Raw genomic sequence first — 19,871 nt, 5'->3', positions numbered from 1 at the left:
TGTTTGTATTTAGAATATCTTCCATTCTTTCTTTGGTTTGTTCATTCACTTTTTTTTTTTTTTTTTTTGTATTTTTCTGAAGCTGGAAACGGGGAGATACAGTCAGACAGACTCCCGCATGTGCCCGACTGGGATCCACCCAGCACACCCACCAGGGGGCGATGCTCTGCCCACCAGGGGGTGATGCTCTGCCCCTCTGGGGCGTCGCTCTGTTGCGACAAGAGCCACTCTAGCGCCTGGAGTAGAGGTCAAGGAGCCATCCCCAGCGCCCGGGCCATCCTTGCTCCAATGGAGCCTCGCTGAGGGAGGGAAAGAGAGAGACAGAGAGGAAGGAGAGGGGGAGGGGTGGAGAAGCAGATGGGCGCCTCTCCTGTGTGCCCTGGCCGGAATCGAACCCGGGACTTCTGCATGCCAGGCCGACGCTCTACCACTGAGCCAACCGGCCAGGGCCCATTCACTTTTTAATGAAGTGTTTTGTTGAACATAGTTTTTTTTTTTCTTTTTTTTTTTCTTTTTTTTATAAATTTTTATTAATGTTAATGGGATGACATTAATAATTCAGGGTACATATATTCAAAGAAAACATGTCTAGGTTATCTTGTCATTAAATTATGTTGCATACCCCTCGCCCAGAGTCAGATTGTCCTCCGTCACCCTCTATCTAGTTTTCTCTGTGCCCCTCCCCCTCCCCCTAACTCTCTCCCTCCCTCCCTCCTGCATCCTCCCTCCCCCCACCCCTGGTAACCACCACACTCTTGTCCATGTCTCTTAGTCTTGTTTTTATGTTCCACCAATGTATGGAATCATGTAGTTCTTGTTTTTTTCTGATTTACTTATTTCACTCCGTATAATGTTATCAAGATCCCACCATTTTCTGTAAATGATCTAATGTCATCATTTCTTATGGCTGAGTAGTATTCCATAGTGTATATGTGCCACATCTTCTTTATCCAGTCTTCTATTGAAGGGCTTTTTGGTTGTTTCCATGTCTTGGCCACTGTGAACAGTGCTGCAATGAACATGGGGCTACATGTGTCTTTACGTATCAATGATTCTGAGGTTTTGGGGTATATACCCAGTAGAGGGATTGCTGGGTCATAAGGTAGTTCTATTTGCAGTTTTTTGAGGAACCACCATACTTTCCTCCATAGTGGTTGTACTACTTTACAATCCCACCAACAGTGTGTGAGGGTTCCTTTTTCTCCACAGCCTCTCCAACATTTGTTATTACCCGTCTTGTTGATAATAGCTAATCTAACAGGGGTGAGGTGGTATCTCATTGTAGTTTTGATTTGCATTTCTCTAATAACTAATGAAGCTGAGCATCTTTTCATATATCTGTTGGCCATTTGTATTTCTTCCTGGGAGAAGTGTCTGTTCATGTCCTCTTCCCATTTTTTTATTGGATTGTTTGTTTGTTTGTTGTTGAGTTTTATGAGTTCTTTGTAAATTTTGGATATTAGGCCCTTATCTGAGCTGTTGTTTGAAAATATCAGTTCCCAATTAGTTGGCTGTCTGTTTATTTTAATATCAGTTTCTCTTGCTGAGCAAAAACTTTTTATTCTGATGTAGTCCCATTCATTTATCTTTGCCTTCAATTCTCTTGCCATTGGAGTCAAGTTCATAAAATTGAACATAGTTTTAAACTTTAATTAAGTTTAACTTATGTCTTTTTTATGGTCTATCCTTTCTAAATTTTTTTTTATTAAAATGGTTTGTGCTTCCTCTTTTTTATTTTTTTAAAGTGAGAGGAGGGGAGATAGAGAGACAGACTCCCACATGTGCCCCGACCAGGATCTGCCTGGCAACCTCAGTCTGGGGCCAATGCTCAAATCAACCAAGCTATCCTCAGCACCTGAGGCTGGCTCAGACCAACAAGCCAGGGCTGGTTCATGCTTTTTATGTCCTGTTTAGAAATCTTTGCTTACCCCTCTCTTCCTTGCTAATAACCCTGTTTCTTTTGCCAATTCAACTGCGTGCCTAAGCCAATATATTTTTTTGAGTTGGGAGAATGGAAATCAGGTCAGGCTAAATCTGAGTGAGGCAGGATAAGTGCCAGAGGTTAAGTTAGGAAGGTGAAGTCTGCAGATTTGCGAATAGATTGAAGCAAGAGGTCTAACACTATTGGGTTTTGGTCCAAGGACCTGAAAGGAAAGAGATATTCTAGTGGCTTTCTGGTTGGGTGACCGGATAATCATTTTTGTGCTGTTCAGCTCACACTGTAGCTGTTGGGGTATTTTGAGAGTCCTGTTCAACTTCTTTATAAAATTAAATCCTTTTCATGTTCACCACCCCTAATCTATTACTTAGAAACACTAAAAAGTCAATGAAGTTCATATTTTTTAGGGACATCATGTTAATATCTAGTATCCATTATTTTTTTCCTAAGTGCTCAATAAACATCATCTTAATAATCCTTTCTTGAACATATTCAGGAAATAAAACCTTCACTTGGAATGACATTTACCCATCTCTAACTTGCTGACTCCTTCCCCATTCTCCATAAGCTTTCCTTAAAAAAAGATCAATGTCAATAATTCCATGATCTCATCTGTTTTCCTACAGTCCAGGGTAAATATTTGGGTCTGCTTTTCATAATGAGACCCTGGCGGGCTTGGCCGGAATTGCCCAGACAGTGGGTACAAAGCCAAGTGGGAGTTGGCAGGAGGCACAGGACAGGCAGGGAGAAGGCGGGACCACTGTCAAGTCTGGAGGACAGAAGCGTATGTCTCAGACTGGATTTAGATTAGCTAGGGGCAGCTGAGTTGAGACTCAGGGTTTGGGAGATGGGGTCTGGAGGCTGTGGGACTGTGAAGCTTTATTGGGAAGGCAGAACAGCAAGGTAGTGGGAACAGAGCTTCCTGCTAGGCCATTCCAAAGTTTGTTGGGGCAGCAGGGACAGAAATGAGTCTCCTAAGAGATAGTAGTTGGCGGGAACAAGGTGGGAGTAGCCACTTAACATCCAAGAAAGGGAGTTGGATGAGGCCGGAAAGATGCCCTTGGGCCTCTACCCTCAGGAGTGAGTAGATGAGCATGGTGAGGGCTCTTGGAATCAAACATACCTGGTTCTAGTCCTGGCTCTACCACTTACTAATTGTAGGACACTGGGCAAGATGATTCTTCCATCCTAAGATTGACAAGAGAATCAAATAAGATTATACATATAAAATGTTAAGTTTCCCATTTTCTACCATTTCCTTGGCTGTTCCTTCCTGGTGCCACACCCAGCAAAGAGCATTCAGTCTTTGTCTTTCTGTTCCACTTTGCTGTCCTGGCTCCACTTTACAGCTACTGTATCATGAAATAAAACCTTCCTTCCCTTGGACACTGGATAGCTTAAGCAGCAGAAATTTGTTTTCTCACAGTTCTGGAAGTTAGAAGTTCAAGCCAAGGTGCTAGCGGGATTGGGTTCTTCTGAGGCTTCTCTGCTTAGTTAGCAGGTAGTCACCCTCGTGCTGCCTCTTCCTGTGGTCTTTCCTTTGTGTATACATGTTCCTGGTGTTTCCCTGTATGTTGTAATCTCCTCTTCTTATGAGGTCAAATTGGATAGGGCCACCTAACAACCTTTATTTATTTATTTATTTATTTATTTATTTATTTATTTATTTATGAGAGAGAGAGAGAGAGAGAGAGAGAGAGAGAGTGTGTGGAGAGGAGAGATGAGAAGCAGCAACTCATAGTTGCAGCACTTTAGTTGTTCATTGATTGCTTTTCATATGTGCCTTGACCGGGGGGGGGGGGGGGGGGGCTCAAGCCAAGTCAGTGACCCCTTGCTCAAGCCAGCAACCTGGGGATCATGTTGAGGATCCCATGCTCAAACTGGCAACTCCACCCTGAAGCCAACAAGTTTGTGCTCTAGTCACTGAACCTCAGGGTTTCAAACCTGGGCCCTCAGCATCCAGGGCCAACACTCAATCCACTGTGTTACCACCAGTCAGGCCTGACAGTCTTACCACTAGTCAGGCCTGATAGTCTTACTTCAACTCCATTATTTCTTAAAGGCCATATCTTCAACTACAGTCATATTCTGAGATACTGGGGGGTAAGTCTCAAACAAATGAATGTGGTGGAACAAAATTCAGGTCATGACAGGCGCATGCTGACAACTGCTGTACTTGTATCTCTAGTACCTTCCTCCTCCCAGCAACGGCCAGATCTGATGTACTGCCTCTTGAACTCGAATTCAACAATTCTAAAATTCAACTCATCTTTTCCTTAAGTTCTTGCCTTCTTTGCCAGCTTATGGATTTATATAAGAGGAGTCCTATCTCATCGGAGTTTCATCAATTGTTGAATCAATTCTATTAGGAAAAATCAATAACAGCAGCATGTATATGCCAGGAAAGGGGCAGTATGAGTTGATAGCCCGGTATTAAACATGGTATGTGAGACCTCTGGATTCATCAGTGGTCTCTAACACTTGCTTTCTCTTGCCTTACGCCTTATTTCCATATTGATAGAATTCGGGTTAATTAGGATGCTAGCTTCTCCTGGATGCTGTGAGAATTATATGAAACAAGCCTTGTGGCGCCTGTCAATTTCTGTCCTTTCCAGCCTGACTGCTGGCCCTGAGCATTGGCATCTTTCTGCCCAAAGAGGGCAGGAGCCAGCCTCAGCCACAGGTGATGGGAGCTGCAGTCTCTGGTACTTGCCCTGGAACCCTTGCCATGAGGCTCACTTCTGGGGGAACTAAACTATGACAGTATGTTATGGTCTGAATTGTTTGTGTCCCCCCCCAAAATCATATGTTGAAATCCTAATGACCAAGGTGATGGCATTAGAAGGTGGGGCCTTTGGGAGGATCTTAGGGCACAAAGGGGGAGACCTCATAAATGGGATTTGTTTCCTGATAAAGGAGACCTCACAGAGCTCCTTGTCTGCTCATGTGAAGACACAGCAAGGAGTCGGCCACCAAGAACAGGCCCACACCCACCCACGCTGGTACCTGACCTTGGACGTCCAGGCTCCGGAGCTATGAGCAGTAACTTTCTGTTGTTTGTAATAGCTGTGGGGTTTGTCATGGCAGCGCCAACAGACTCAGACACACTGTAGGAAAGCTTGGCTCAGTGCCCAGCATCCAGCAAGTGCTCAGAACTGTTGTTGCTTCTGCTGGTTTTAAGTTGCTCATCAGCAGAAAACAGAGGCCCCCGGGGGGAGCGTGGCCTCCTGGTGCTGTGTGTATTTGCGTGCTGAGGTGGGAGGCCTGTAATGGGCAACAAGGCCTCTGAGAGCCGGGCTCATAATGGCCAGATTATAGCATGCATTTTCAACAGGGCTTTGGCCTCAAGGAGCCAAAAATTGCTTTTTGGGAGGGGCTAAAAATTTTACTCTTTTTATGTATAAATTACAAAGATACATATGACATATAAACAAATATACAGTTTATCTGTGGTATTACAATTTAATGAGGAGTCAATGAGAATGAAATGTCTGAAGGGCTCCTGGAGGGGTGCAGTAACAATAACACACACACACACACACACACCCAGTTCATAATGAACAGGACCAGTTACTGGGGATGTTATCCTGGCTCTGGGCCATCCTGGGCAGCACTGTTTAGTTTGCAGGGTTCGTGTCCTCTTCTCTGGAGCAGGGCGTCAGCAGTTGAACATTCATAAAGTTGTTTGGTTAAGTATGCCCAGCGAGGCACCAGGATTTTTGGCAAAACATCCATCTGTTTGTGGGTAAGATTTTCCTGGTCCTTATTACAGCCAGACTTGGTTACATTTGAGAATCATGAGGCTTGGCTCTAACGAGCAAGACGACCTGCTCATCCCATGTGGGTCTTTTGCATCCTTCCTTCCTGACTTCTCCAAAGCTGCTTCTCCTCCTGGCTGATAGCATGGAATTTGACAAAAAGAAAAAAGGACCAAATTCTTTAGTTCCAAACCACATTTCCTTTGGCAAAGTATGATCGTTAAAGAGTTTTTTAAATACAGCTCTCCTACAGACATATAATGGCATGGCTGAAAGATTTATTTCACCCATTAAGAAGGTATCAGCAGAATGGCCAAGATAGTTCAAAGTGGGATACAGGAGACTGATGCATTCTTTAATCAGTTCAAAGCAGGGCTGCTGAAATATGCTTGCTAACTTAGACACAAAACTGGTTACTGGCCTACAGGACAATCAAACCATGATCTTTTGAGTTATTTTCTGCTGGACAAATGTAGTTTGTAAATTATTTTTGGATGATTATATCTGGATATTTTGGACAATTTTTCTTAAATTATCATCTAGATCAGGCGTCCCCAAACTACGGCCTGGGGGCCGCATGCGGCCCCCTGAGGCCATTTATCCAGCCGCGCCGTCCGAAAGGGGCACCTCTTTCATTGGTGGTCAATGAGGAGCACTGTATGTGGCGGCCCTCCAACGGTCTGAGGGACAGTGAACTGGCCCCCTGTGTAAAAAGTTTGGGGACCCCTGATAGATTCACCTTAACATTTTCTATACCAATCGATATGGGCTGTGAAATCTTAACAAGCTTTCATTCTTCATTATCCCTTTTGAGTATCTGAAAGGCTACATGAAAATTTTCGTCTCTTTTCACGTCAAAGGCACCTAGGAGCTAAGTGCTTTCAATGATTGGTTACAAATGTTTACAACATCCTTGTATGTGACATTTGCCTAAATACTCCAACCGTGGTTAATTTCAAACTACCAATGTGATGTCATTGAAGGCAGAGTTGGGAAGAGTTGTGTACCATTCCTATTGTGAACCAGTTTATTTTCTGGTTCTAGCACTTCATTGGGTGTATGCTGTGACATTATATATATTTATGGGTTATAGTCATGATAGTCAAGTTATTTCCAAAAATGTAGAATTGTGGTCACTAGGTAACTATCTCAGAAAAGCCTGAAAGATCAGCTTATCCAATGGTTCTAAAGCCCTTCAGGGTCCATCATGAGTTACACGAACTTAATTCAGTTATATTTTTGAAACCTACAATGAAAGTATACACATATATGTGTAGGAAACACATAAAGAAATATGTTGGGACTAATGAGTACCAAGTATAGGATTCCTGTAACTTCAGAGAGGGATGTGAGGATGTGATATGAAGGGGAGGGATCACAAGGGCAGTGAGTGCAGAGGTGTGTGATACTGCCTTTAAACTTTTGCATATCTTTTTTATTTTAATTATTTTAATTTTTTTCCAGGGACAGAGAGAGAGTCAGAGAGAGAGAGAGAGCTAGGGATAGACAGACAGGAATGCAGAGAGATGAGAAGCATCAATCATCAGTTTTTTGTTGTGAGACCTTAGTTGTTCATTGATTGCTTTCTCATATGTGCCTTGACCATGGGCCTTCAGCCGACTGAGTGACCCCTTGCTCGAGCCAGCGACCTTGGGTCCAAGCTGGTGGGCTTTTTGCTCAAACCAGAAGAGCCCATGCTCAAGCTGGCAACCTTGGGGTTTCGAACCTGGTTCTTTCCGCATCCCAGTCCAACACTCTATCCACTGCCTGGTCAGCCAACTTTTGAATATCTTAAATATTGCACAATAAATTAACAAAACACACACCCATAAATGCATTTTATATCAAATTTCAAAGCTTCAAAAGACACTAACACACCAAATTGTGCTACCAGACTTATTTTTTGGTACACATGATGGAATAAAGTATTCTCCTTTTCTGTTCAATTAAACATTTTTTAGTATTGCATGGTAAGCTGTTCAAAACATTAAATTGCCGCCTGACCAGTTGGTGGCTCAGTGGATAGAGCATTAGACTGGGATGTGGAGGACCCAGGTTCAAAACCCCGAGGTCGCTGGCTTGAGCGCAGGGTCGCTGGCTTCAGCATGAGATCATAGACATGACCCCATGGTCTCTGGCTTGCACCCAAAGTTGCTGGCTTGAGCAAAGGGTCACTCGCTTTGCTGTAGCTGCACCCCACCGCTTCCTCATCAAGGCACATATGAGAAAGCAATCAATGAACAACTAAGGAGTCACAAGGAAGAATTGATGCTTCTTATCTCTCTCTCTTCCTGCCTGTCTGTTTTTTTTTGTTTGTTTGTTTGTTTGTTTGTTTTTTACAGAGAGAGAGTCAGAGTGAGGGATAGACAGGGACAGACAGACAGGAACGGAGAGATGAGAAGCATCAATCATTAGTTTTTTGTTGCGTATTGCGACACCTTAGTTGTTCATTGATTGCTTTCTCATGTGTGCCTTGACCATGGGCCTTCAGTGGACCGAGTAACCCCTTGCTTGAGCCAGCGACCTTGGGTCCAAGCTGGTGAATTTTTGCTCAAACCAGATGAGCCCACGCTCAAGCTGGCGACCTTGGGGTCTCAAACCTGGGTCTTCCGCATCCCAGTTTGACGCTCTATCCACTGCGCCACCGCCTGGTCAGGCTGCCTGTCTGTTTTTATCTGTCCCTCTCTCTGTCTCTCTCTCTCTCTGTCACAAACAAACAAACAAAAAACATTAAATTGTCTCTTAAGAATCTTCTTTTATGTAATAAGGCAGTGGAATGTACTTTTAAATTTTAAAACAATTTCAAACAATAAATGTGCAAATGTGATAGAAAGAATACTAGCATGATATTTATTTACCCAAATTGATCAATTTTAACCTCTCACCACATTTGCTTTATCATTCTCTCTGCCCTACACATGCACGCATTTGTAAATGGTTTGAGAGTAAATTGATGCATCCTGTCTGTGTTACTTAATACCTCAGTGTTTACTTCTTAAGAACAAGGACATTCTTATGTTACCACAATACAGTTGTCAAAATCAGGAAACTTTACAATGATGCAATAATGTTGTCTAATCTATAGTCCACGTGCCAGTCTCACCAATTGCCCCACTAATGCCACTTAAAACCATTGTATTTTTTGTTTTTACATGTAGGAACCAGTCTGGGGTCATGCACTGTATTTATTTGTCATTTCTCCTTAGACTCCTTCAATGTAAAATGAACCTTCAGCCTTTCTTTGTCTTTCAAGACCTTGACATGTTTGAAGAGTTCAGATTGGTTGTTTCTGCAGTGACCCTCTGTGGTGACCCTTAGTGCATCAGATACTCCTCACAAGTGGATTGAATTCGTGTGCTCTTGGTGGGAATGCCACAGAAGAGGTGATGTCCTCCAGGTTTCTCTGTAGTGGGAGATTTTTAAGAGCCATTTCTGGCGGGAAATGAGGGATAAATCAAAGGGTGCTTTTTCAGACCTTGCTGGTCTAAAAGTGATGTTTCCAAAGCCGCTCTGCAAATGTCATCTCACTGGGTGAGTCAGCCTGCTCTCGGAGCTTTGAGGCATTTCTGTGGCCCAGAAAGGGCAGCATCAGCAGCTTGATCTGTGGTGGGGGGTGCCAAAGCCATCAGTGTCCCCACGTCTGGTGCGGGTGCCCTGGTGTGCAAAGAGCCGAGTTAAATTCGACGGCGGGAGCTGACACTTCCCGACTGATCGCTGAGTGTGCTTGTCCCCTGCCTCGGTGACGTGATATTTGTGCAGTGTGGGTTTCTTGAGGTTTCCCCACTTTCCAGTATAAAATGAGGACAGTTTTTCTTCTGAGCCAGGGCTGCTAAGGTGCTGGGCCACAAATCATGAGCCGCCTGACCCAGGCTGGGACAGCAGCCGCTCAGAGAAAAACAGGAAGCTAGAACATATGCACTTTCCACATATTGACTAAATTATGCATTTCTCAGCGGTTCCATGTGGCTTGAATAACAGGCTAATTTTCCTTCAGAGAGTAAAATACCCAAACTAAGATGTATTTTATTGAATAACATTTTATTTTAGTGAATTATTTAGTGCCCAGCACTATTTTAAGTACTATCACAGATTTACTGATGAATTCATTCCACAGATTTTTACTGGCCGGGAAGCACGTGGTGTCGGCGGGGCAGATGCTGCTATGTGCTGCTCTCTAGACGTGCTGGGCACGGTCAGCACATTAGAAATACCCAGGCGCTGCCCTGCACGGGCACACAGCCTGTGGGCGAGAACCAGAAACACATGGTTATCACAGCACAGAGGCTGTTAGCAGAGGCATGGGCACCCAGGAAAGGGCAGGGCTAATGGCAGGGATGGTGAGGGTCACACAGAGGAGGTGACACTTGAGGCAATACAGACAGTGTTTATGAAGTGAAGGGGCACTTGAAACAGACTGTTGCAGAGATACAAAGATGTAGCAGGTGGGGGGCTCGCAGGAGGGGTCAGAAATGGAAATAAAGGTTTGAGTCAGGTTGTGAAACACTGTGTAGTACAAACTACATTAAAGAGCTTGGCTTTCACGTTCTCAGTGTCAGGGGCATCTTGAGTATGGTTTGTGGTTTAGAATCAGGTTTCTCACACTCGGGGGGGGGTTTCTGGCCGGGAAGGCCCTCGCTCAAGTCAGACCCTTTGGAGGGAGCTGACTTATACCTAGGTATGTAAGGTGGGGGCGGGGGTAAAGCCTGGAGCTACCACAGCCAGGTCACCACCGGTCAGACTGAGGGTGGGCCACACTGATCCCGGGAAGGCAGAACCAGGGGACAGAAAAAAGCGGAGGGGAACAGGGTCTCGTTGAAATCACGGAGCCCTGGTTTGGCACATGCTCAGCACGCCCGCCACTGGACTCCACGGCATCCCTTAGTCACGTTTACTGCTTAGCGATTAAGTTTCTATCTTAAGATAATGTCAAGCTTTCAGGAAAGCTACAAGAAAAGCTCAGAGAACTCTGGTTTGCCACTCAAGTAGATTCACCGATGTGTATCCTTAGGCACCATGTGCTGACTCTTGCTCTGCCCGCTGACAGCGGGTTGCAGACATCAGTCCCTCTGTCTTCCCTGTGCGAGTCTTGAGAATGGGATGTCCTCGTACATCCCCACGGGCCTTTCATCCAAGACTGGAACTTAATCATTGATAATGGTATTTTTATCTACATCACAGGTCCCAATTTTTAACAATTTTCCCCATAATGTCTTCTCTAACACGTTTCTTTCTTCAGCGCAGAACCGTGTCATGTGGGGTGCCAGCTCCCTTTCATCTCTTTTAATCGGGGAAGACCCCCCAGCTTTTCTTTGCCCTTCATTACACTGATATTTCTGCACAATCCAGGCCAGCTCTTTGATAGCGTCTTCCTCCATTGGGGTGTATCTGATGCTTCTCTAGGATGGGACTCGGGTTTCACACTGCCCGTTGGAACGTTCTGTCATTGCTGTGTTCTTGGGGCGCCGTGTCGGAAGCACACAGCTCTGTCCACCCTCGCTAGGGATAATAATTTTGATCACCTGGCTGGAGGCTGAGGTGCTGTCTAGTTTCACCAGTGTATGGTTACTCCTTCCTCTTGCGGTTCCTAAGCAATCTGTGCGGAGACTCTTTTTAAGCCAATTTGAATTGAGTTTTCTGCTACTTCAAACATAAAAGTTCCTCACTGATGATGGAAGGGCTCAATGGTATTGTGGGATTCATTGCTGACCACCATGTAGAAATTAGCAAGAGATTATGATGAGGAAAATAGGAGGAGTTTCTTAAAAGCTTTCATTGTGGTCAGATGGGAGCAGAGCTAACCAAAGGTATCCTAAGAAGACAAATGATTCGGTGACACTTCTTAGTCTTTGTATTTATCTTGTTAGGGCTAGACCAAAATGAAAAAAAAAGATTCTTTATTAATAAAAATTGCATTCTCCTGTTCAAAATAGTTGTCATTAGTTGCACCTACTGTCACATAACATTTAAACTTATTTGCAGATTTGCAATAATTTGCAAAAACTGTCTTTCATTTTTTTTTTATCACTGTTAACTGGATAATGTTAGTTAAACTCACAAAAGATGGTGGTTGAGGCCCTGGCTGGTTGGCTCAGCGGTAGAGCGTCGGCCTGGCATGCGGGGGACCCGGGTTCGATTCCCGGCCAGGGCACATAGGAGAAGCGCCCATTTGCTTCTCCACCCCCACCCCCTCCTTCCTCTCTGTCTCTCTCTTCCCCTCCCGCAGCCAAGGCTCCATTGGAGCAAAGATGGCCCGGGCGCTGGGGATGGCTCCTTGGCCTCTGCCCCAGGTGCTAGAGTGGCTCTGGTCCTGGCAGAGCGACCCCCCGGAGGGGCAGAGCGTCGCCCCCTGGTGGGCAGAGCCTCGCTCCTGGTGGGCGTGCTGGGTGGATCCCGGTAGGGCGCATGCGGGAGTCTGTCTGACTGTCTCTCCCCGTTTCCAGCTTCAAGAAAAAAAAAAAAAAAAAAAGATGGTGGTTGTTTACAGGGACATACAAATTTTGCAAAATATGTTTTGTTTTGTTTTGTTTTTTATTTCTGGCAAAAGTATTTTTATTATAAATTCAGTAACTGTTGAGTAAGACTCCTAAGAGAAGTAGTGAGCCAGACTCTGAGACAAGAGTCAAGCACGAGTCCTTTAGTGGGAGGTGACCTCAGGGGAAGCCAGGAGGAAAATCGGGACGGCAGACAGGAGGAAGCAGCTGTTAAAGTGCATTATCAAGCGTGGTGTGTGTGTGTGTGTGGGTGTGTGTGAGAGAGAGAGAGAGAGAGAGGGAGAGAGAGAGAGAGGGAGGGAGAGAGAGAGAGAGATCTGTGAGTGTCTGGCTTTGGGTGCCCCAGAAGCGGACCCTGACAGAAGAAGTCAGGTGCAGATAGTTCAGGGGGAGATAAAGGGACTCTGGTAGGAGAGTGTGGAAGTGGGGAAGGAAAGGCAGCCCTCACAGGGGTGACTGGAGCTCAGTCTCACTGGGGACCCTGGGGTAACGCCTGCCTCAGAGCTGCCTCACCTGAGAGGTGAGGAGGCTGGGTCAAGGCGAGGAGGCTGGGTCAAGGCGAGGAGGCTGGGTCAAGGTGAGGAGGCTGGGTCAAGGCGAGGCAGGTCACATCTGCTGTAACTAGCAGTTACGCAGTGCATGTGATGGCTTCAGTCTCATCTGCCCGGGGCTGCCGGCTGAGGCCACCTGCCACGTGCTGGTCTAGCTTTGGCAGTGTGCTGGGAGGAGCCACAGCAGGCAAATGCCATGTGCGAAAAGACTCACCAAGGACAGGGGTGTGCTGTGTGCTGTTCCCTACTGCACTTCTGTGGGCTCTCTGTTCCGGCAGCGGCAGATCCCGTCTGCGGGGCAGAGCCCGTCTGCGGGGCAGAGCACTGCTGAGGTTGCAGTGTGGGGTTGGGAACCTCACAAAGGGGCCCTGACTGCCCAACCCGAGAAGAGGAATACTCCAGTCTAAGGAATGGGTTGTGAGCAGGGCAGCAGCGTGCCAGGAGGGGACCGTTCCTTTGGTATGGCCTGCAGGGTCGCCTGCAGCCGCCCCAGGCTGGGGGGATGTGTGGACTTGAGGGAGCTGCTGGGACAGTCCAGGCTGTGGCGCAGGGGCCTGGATGGACGTGGAGAATGGGAAGGAAGAAGAGAGGCATTTGAACGGGAAGACTGCAGAGCTGCGGGTGATGGAGGCACAGAGAGCCGCCCCCCCACCCCCACCCCGGGAGGTTTCAAGCCTGCTGTTGTCATTAACAGGGAAGCACGGACTTCAGAGGAACGGAATGTTAAGTGGAAAGTCAGCATTCGAAGCTACACTTTTAGAGAAAGAAACCAAAAATGAGTGCTTTTTTTGTACTTTCTTTATAGACAGATATTTCTGAGTTCAGAAAAGCAGGTACGATAGGCAGAAGAGGGTGCCACAAATGCTGGGCTTTGTTTTGCAGTGTTGCTGTTGTTTTAAATTGGAATAAAAAATAAATAAATAGTTGCAATCCAGAAATAATGCACAAGCCTGCCAACTGAGTGGTCTGACTTCTGTCTGCTCTGTTTGTACACCTCGATGAAATACTAAAGGGATAGAAAATAATCTAAAGCAGGAAGCAGGAGGGGAAAGGCCTGACTGAGAACAGGCTCTGTGCAGAAAAGTTTGGTTAAAATAGAAGCTTCCAGGTGTAGGGAGCCCCATGTTTGTAGAGAGGGTGCCAGACAGCCTGTGATACGTACGGGCTGGTGAAACGGGCTCTGTGGATGAAAGCCCTCTGTAAAGCAAAACACCCTATGCCAGCTGGGTGGCGGTCCCCAGAGCAGTGGGGCTTTAAGCTCTCTTACATCCAGACTCCTTCTCACCCCCTTTTGGGTTGGGCCAATGGGGACTGTGGGATGTGGTTTGGTCCAGCCTTGAATACCTACATGCCCTGTCTTTCCTGGTTTAACAAAAGGACTCTCAGCCTTCGAAGAACAGGAGGGTGAGATCTTCAAGAAGGTGAAAGCGTTAGCCTCTGATCTTCCCCTTTGCTGGAGACCTGTTCTAGCCACTTAGCGGAAGGGAGGCTTCCTTTTGGCATGATAATCAGCTTACGTGGTGCTCAGGCATGGGATCTGCTTTTCTATTATCTGCAGCACCTGAGGTCAGTAGAAGCTGTTGTTAGAGTGCCATAAAATATCCCCAGACCCAAAGCAAGTGCGCTCATGCAGGGAGGCCTGATCTCAGACACAGGGCTGAGATATTTTTCAGTGTTTTGACCTCCGAGATGAGGAGGATGCTGGGAAAGGAAAGGCAGCTGGTCTGGGAATAAGGCAGGATTGGAGGAGGAGGACTAAGATGGTGGGTCCATAGTGAAGGGTGGCTAGGCTAGTGTCTTAGAATAGCCAAAGGAGGAGCACAGCGGCTGGTGCTTTAAGGAGAGATGATGACTTCTTAAACTGGAATTAACAGCAAGAAAGAAATTAGGATGCCCTTGGCTGTGGACTCCAAGTCCACCTGTCTTCTCCAAGTGCCCCAAGAATGTAACCAGGGCCTCTTGTGACCAAATCTTACACTTTGCAAACCAAGACTGACAGGGCTGGGAGAAGAACAGAAGCAGTCGGTAGCTGTGTCCATTCTCTCCTGGGCCCTGGGATCATCTGACCCACCCACCCAGTAGTGCCCTAAGGCCTGAGCGAGAGGGACCTCTGCCCTGGGCTGTGTGCTTCGTCACACTCTAGCCCGGGGACTCTGCATCTCTCTGATGGATTTTTTGTTTTGTGGTCTCTCTCTTTTTTTTTTTTTGACAGAGACAAAGAGAGAGTCAGAGAGAAGACAGATAGGGACAGACAGGAACAGAGAGAGATGAGAAGCATCCATTCTTCGTGCAACTCCTTAGTTGTTCAGTGATTGCTTTCTCATATGTGCCTTGACCAGCAGAACGAGTGACCCCTTGCTAAAGCCAGCAACCTTGGGCTTCAAGCCAGTAGTGTCCATGGGGTCATGTCTATGATCCCACACCCAAGCCAGCGACCCCTCGCTCAAGCTGGTGAGCCTGTGCTCAAGCCGGCAACCTCAGGGTTTTGAACCTGGGTCCTCAGTGTCCCAGTCCGATGCTCTATCCACTGCACCACCACCTGGTCAGGCTGTTTTGTGGTCTCTAATGAAAATGTGATGGCTTGGAAATACACCTGGAAACATTTCTAGAATTCTTATATGGGCAGAAATGGAAGATCTAGGGACTTGTGGAGCACAAAGCAGGTCTGTGGGTTATAGGGAAAAGAAAGAACTCAGATCACAGACTCTGTAGAAAAGTTCAACCACCGAGAGAACATGAGGACTCCCTAGGCCAATGTCCTTGTGTTTCAAAGTGGTTTAAAAATGTTTTTCCAGCAAATTATGTGGGTCAACAGCATTGTATATGTTCCTGACATTTGATCTTAACCTTGTCATTCTTAAAGCACTGGTTCTCTCTTTCATTTTACACTTTGAGGAATCCATTTCTTTCAGCCTAGGTGATGTTGCTATAAAATCTCATGCACTGACTTACCCAACAGACTTTTACTGAACATGTATGTACCAGGTACTGGGTAAGGCAGGGGTCCCCAAACTTTTTACACAGGGGGCCAGTTCACTGTCCCTCAGACCGTTGGAGGGCTGGACTATAAAAAAAAAACTATGAAAGCCCTGGCTGGTTGGCTCAGTGGTAGAGCATCAGCCTGGCATGCAGGAGTCCCGGGTTCAATTCCCGGCCAGGGCACACAGGAGAAGCACCCATCTGCTTCTCCACCCCTCCCCCTCTCTAGGGGGAGGGACCCCCCTCTTTACCGAGGGGTAAAATGAGGGGCGATGGATGGGAAGTAAGAGAAGAGAGGCAGTTTCCATCCAAGGAAAGAGGAATTTCTAGCCAGCAGGACTGCCCTGGTGCGAGGTGCACACTGCCCTTAGGGAGGGGGAACCAGCAGAGCTTCTGCAGCGTGGCCCAGGCAAGAGCCCCTGAGACACTAGTTTTCCGAGGGGGGAGGGGACCTTCACTGAAATTAGCCCCATCTATAGGCCTGTCCTGTCTTCAGCCGAAGTGCACAGTCTCGCCCTGAGCACTTTGCTAAAAAAAAAAGAGAGAAAAAATTACTATCCTTGATTATTCTTGGAAAAATCGAGGTGCTGAGCATTGTTCCTATTTCTATTTAAAAACACAGTTATTGAGTGAGGAGTCTGGGAATACAGCTCTTTGCTTCTGATTTTTTTTTACTTCCCACAAACTAGTTCCTCTAATCGTTTTCATGATTTTCTTTTTAATTAAAAAAAAAAAAAGTTTGACTATTGACTGAGGGTAAATCTGCACTGGATAGCGATACAAGATGCTTCAAGAAAGAAAAACCTTAAAATTCCCATAACTTGGATTGTCAAGCCAGAGCCTGGAATAGAATTTTTCTGTCCAACTTCTAAAAGCTGTGTTAGTACAAAGAAAATTATGAAAATATTCACAGACAGGCCCTGGATCCAGACACAGCCACCCCGCTTGCTCCTACCTCTCTAAGTACAGACAAAAAAAGCCCTGGAAAGAGAGAAGACCTGCCGTCACCAACAGGAAGGTGAAGTGCACTTCTGGGGGTTGGCCTGGCCCTGACAGGTCCCCTGCGGTGAGTCACTTTCTCCTCCTCCACTCAGTTTGGCTGTAAAGTAATTATAATAACAAGATCTTGTTTACTAAGAACAGAAGTCCACTTTGTCTCGCTAGGAAAAAAGGAAAAAGGTAGTGATGAGAAGGAAAGCTCTCGTGGCAGCCCTCCCAGCAGCTTGCTGACTGGAATAAGCTACATTTCTTTTACATTGAACTGTGTGGGCGGCGAGTGCCAGCCTAAGTTACTGCTGCTCCTCCTGTGGGTTTGCACCTGTGATCTCAGACAAATGAAATAGGAAGGGTAGAGTTTGACCAGATAACTCAGGGGCGGAGGGGAGGACAAGGGGAGAGGAAGGAAGAAGGAGGACACAGCCCGGACCCTCCCTCCATCTCTCCAAGATCTGGCCTGTGTCCAGGTAGAATGAAAGCGGGAAGGGTGCCAGTGACTCAGCCCAGCCCCATTGATGAGTGAACTGGGAACTGGGCACTGGGTGTTCCTACCCCCGTCCTCCAGCCTGCAGCTGAGGCCCGGGCGGCGGAGCCTCGGCGCCTGTCCTCAGTGGCTGTCTGTGGAATGGCTGGGAAGCCAGCCTTGAACGGTCTTGCTCAACGGCAGTCGGGGCAGCCTGGAGCCTGGCCAGGTGACTCAGCGAGTCCTTTATGCTGAAATTGCAGGACAGACCTTTACCTCAGCAGTAGCTCTTGGGGCCACATGGAAAGCCACAGCAAGGTCTAAAGTGACAGAGCCTGGTGTTTCTGGAGAATGAGGTATGATCACTTCCTGCCTTTGTCTTTTAGCAACTGAAGCAACCGGCTTCGTTTACATTCCTTCAGTGGTGCTGTTGAAGAGGCTTGGCAGCTCCAGTATGTTTGCAGTGTCCTTTAGTCCCATTAGGACTTTTTTTTTTTTTTTCTGCTAGCTTTTAGCTAGTATCTGGAAAGATCCATTGGACATACTGGGCTGATTTTTTCAAGAATCCGCTGTACAACTTCAGGGACACCAGTCAAGGAACAAGCTTGCACCTTCTAACTTTGGAGGAATTTTACAGCCCCTGTCGACTACGGTACCTTTTTTTTTTTTTGTTTCTTAGTCTGGCCTGTCACAGGGGTGGTTTTAGGATGAAACTGCTGGTGTAACCTCTGGGTGGTGGGGTGGGTAACCACAAACGGGAAGAAGTAATCATTGTAAATTCTATTAAATTTCTGTCCATATTGAGCCAAGGTGTTGGAGGTTATGGTTTGGGAAGGAAACTCTTGCTACAGCAGGAAAGACCATAATCCAAACCTTATTTTGGGCTCTTAAGAACTTTATTATTAAAAATTAGAATAATCTATGATGTGTAGTCCACTCGGACTTCTTTCCCGGGGAGGACCTACGGTGGAACTTGGCAGCCTGTTCTTATCACTGGATCGCGTCTCCGTCCTGGAGCAGCCTTTTGAAGAAGGAGTGGACGCAACCTGCATCTTCTTAGATAAACGTGATGGATCTCCCTGCCCCGCCCGGAATCCAAAAGCGGCCGTGTCATTGAGGACTCCTGAGCTTGAAGTGCACAGCTGCATTTTGAGGCAGCTCACTGAGCTAGTAAACTTCTGGAATCCATACTGCTCCATCGCTATAGGCAAAATTCTCTGCCTGTCGTGGCTCATCAGAAGGGTTTGTACACAGAAACTGAACAGAACAGAGAGACGCAGGTCTGGAAGGGGAGTGAGGTCCTGGCTCTCGCTGAGCCGTTCCTTAACTGCTGCGTGCTGTCAGTTCTCTTGCTGAGAAAAACGTCTGAAAGAAAAAGAATTACAGACTTCAGGCTTGGTTTCAAGAAGTGTCCTTTTTTATTTGTGCACTTCTGGGTCGAAACAGTTATAGAGCCGTTCCCATTCCGCTCTTAGTTCTGAACACGGTGCTGTGTTTTCTTTCTGGAGTGGCTCCAGCCTGTGAACTGTGTTAATAAGGGATGGACTTCAAAGGCCTTGGCGCTGGGGTTCCATTATATTGCTGAGCCTGAGAACCTGGGCCCTGGAGTCAGCAGAATGACAGCGGGAAGCTCACCAGTCTTCTTAGGAGGTTTCTGGAAACTGGCCTTCAGCCACTGGGATTGCAAGTGGAAAGAAACACAGGAAAGACACCTCCGAACCTTTAAAGTAACCGAGCAGGGGAGAAATGACTAGACTAGGTGACTATTTTGGAAAGAGAGGTGGTTGTGCAGTGCGTCCTCATTCTCCCCCCCCCCCCCCCCCGTGGGGTTCCACGGGCTGCAGCCCACTGCGGATGTGAACAGAGAGGCAAGCCGTGGGGCTGGAGTGAGCCTGTGGCCGAAGAGCGTCGCTCACTCATGGGGATGCAGTTCTCTGCAAAGTGATGGTGCCGTTCTGCGTGTTGACACGTCCCTCTGCTGCTGCTGGCTCTCTGTTCCCAGCTCGTGATGAAATAGCCTCAGTGAACTGGCAGTGGTTACCATGGCTTTGGTGGCCTCCGCTCCATCCCCAGAGCCAAACCCATTTTAATACCTTAATGTCGCAGGAGATGTTTTCACAGAATCCCTATTTCCTTTACTGTCCCTCACCTGTGGGTGTGGTTAGGGCCAGCTACCCCTGGTGTATATTACGGTGAGCAGAAGGGATCTTGAGCAGGAGGTCTGTGTTATAATTGCTGCCGGTCCGGCCTTACCGGGTAGGGAAGGTTTGGGGACGCTCCTCAGATCTCCACAACACACTTGGCCTGGGGCGAGCCCAGCTGCCAGGGTGTGTATGTATTTTATTTACAAGTGGACTTTGAAGGCTTTGTGACCAAGAAGAAAGAGTATCGGGTTTTAATGCTCGAATGAGGGAAATTCCAGGCTCACATAGCCAGGGTTTATGATTCAGAACCATATCATGCCTTTACATTTTCCTCCACGTTCCAAAGTGCACCCCTATCTGAGGTTGTCATGATGCTGTTTACATCTGTTTCTTACACAAATTGACCTCTGTAAAGGGACATGGACTTTCATCGTAATCTTTGATTTCTAAGGAGAAAGAGGGATTGATTCCCAGCGCCCTGGTGTTGACCTTTCCTGGAGGAGAGGGCTGGCAGGGCTAAGGATGACCTCATCCCATGCCAGTAGGACTT

The 19,871-nt window shown here is 46.9% G+C and overlaps 1 protein-coding gene across 6 annotated transcripts in view; it reads left to right on the top strand.

Moving 5' to 3' along the window:
* Positions 1–19,871, top strand: part of RIN2 (Ras and Rab interactor 2) — a 247,243-nt gene that overhangs the window by 112,681 nt on the left and 114,691 nt on the right. For 2 of the 6 annotated variants that reach the window (XM_066387025.1, XM_066387015.1), the window contains exon 1: positions 17,307–17,406. The exons of 1 other annotated variant lie outside the window; for it this stretch is intronic. In XM_066387025.1, the coding sequence (XP_066243122.1) occupies positions 17,340–17,406 (67 nt within the window). In that variant the 5' untranslated portion in view covers positions 17,307–17,339. Of the gene's footprint in view, positions 1–17,306; positions 17,534–17,685; positions 17,830–18,908; positions 18,937–19,871 lie in introns of those variants that run through there. 3 more of the 6 variants (XM_066387020.1, XM_066387021.1, XM_066387017.1) reach the window with 3 other exon arrangements.

Source organism: Saccopteryx leptura, chromosome 5, assembly GCF_036850995.1.
Source record: "Saccopteryx leptura isolate mSacLep1 chromosome 5, mSacLep1_pri_phased_curated, whole genome shotgun sequence".
NCBI lineage: Eukaryota > Metazoa > Chordata > Mammalia > Chiroptera > Emballonuridae > Saccopteryx > Saccopteryx leptura.
The sequence above is the reverse complement of the archived record's forward strand: the minus strand, read 5'-3'. Positions and strand labels throughout refer to the sequence as shown.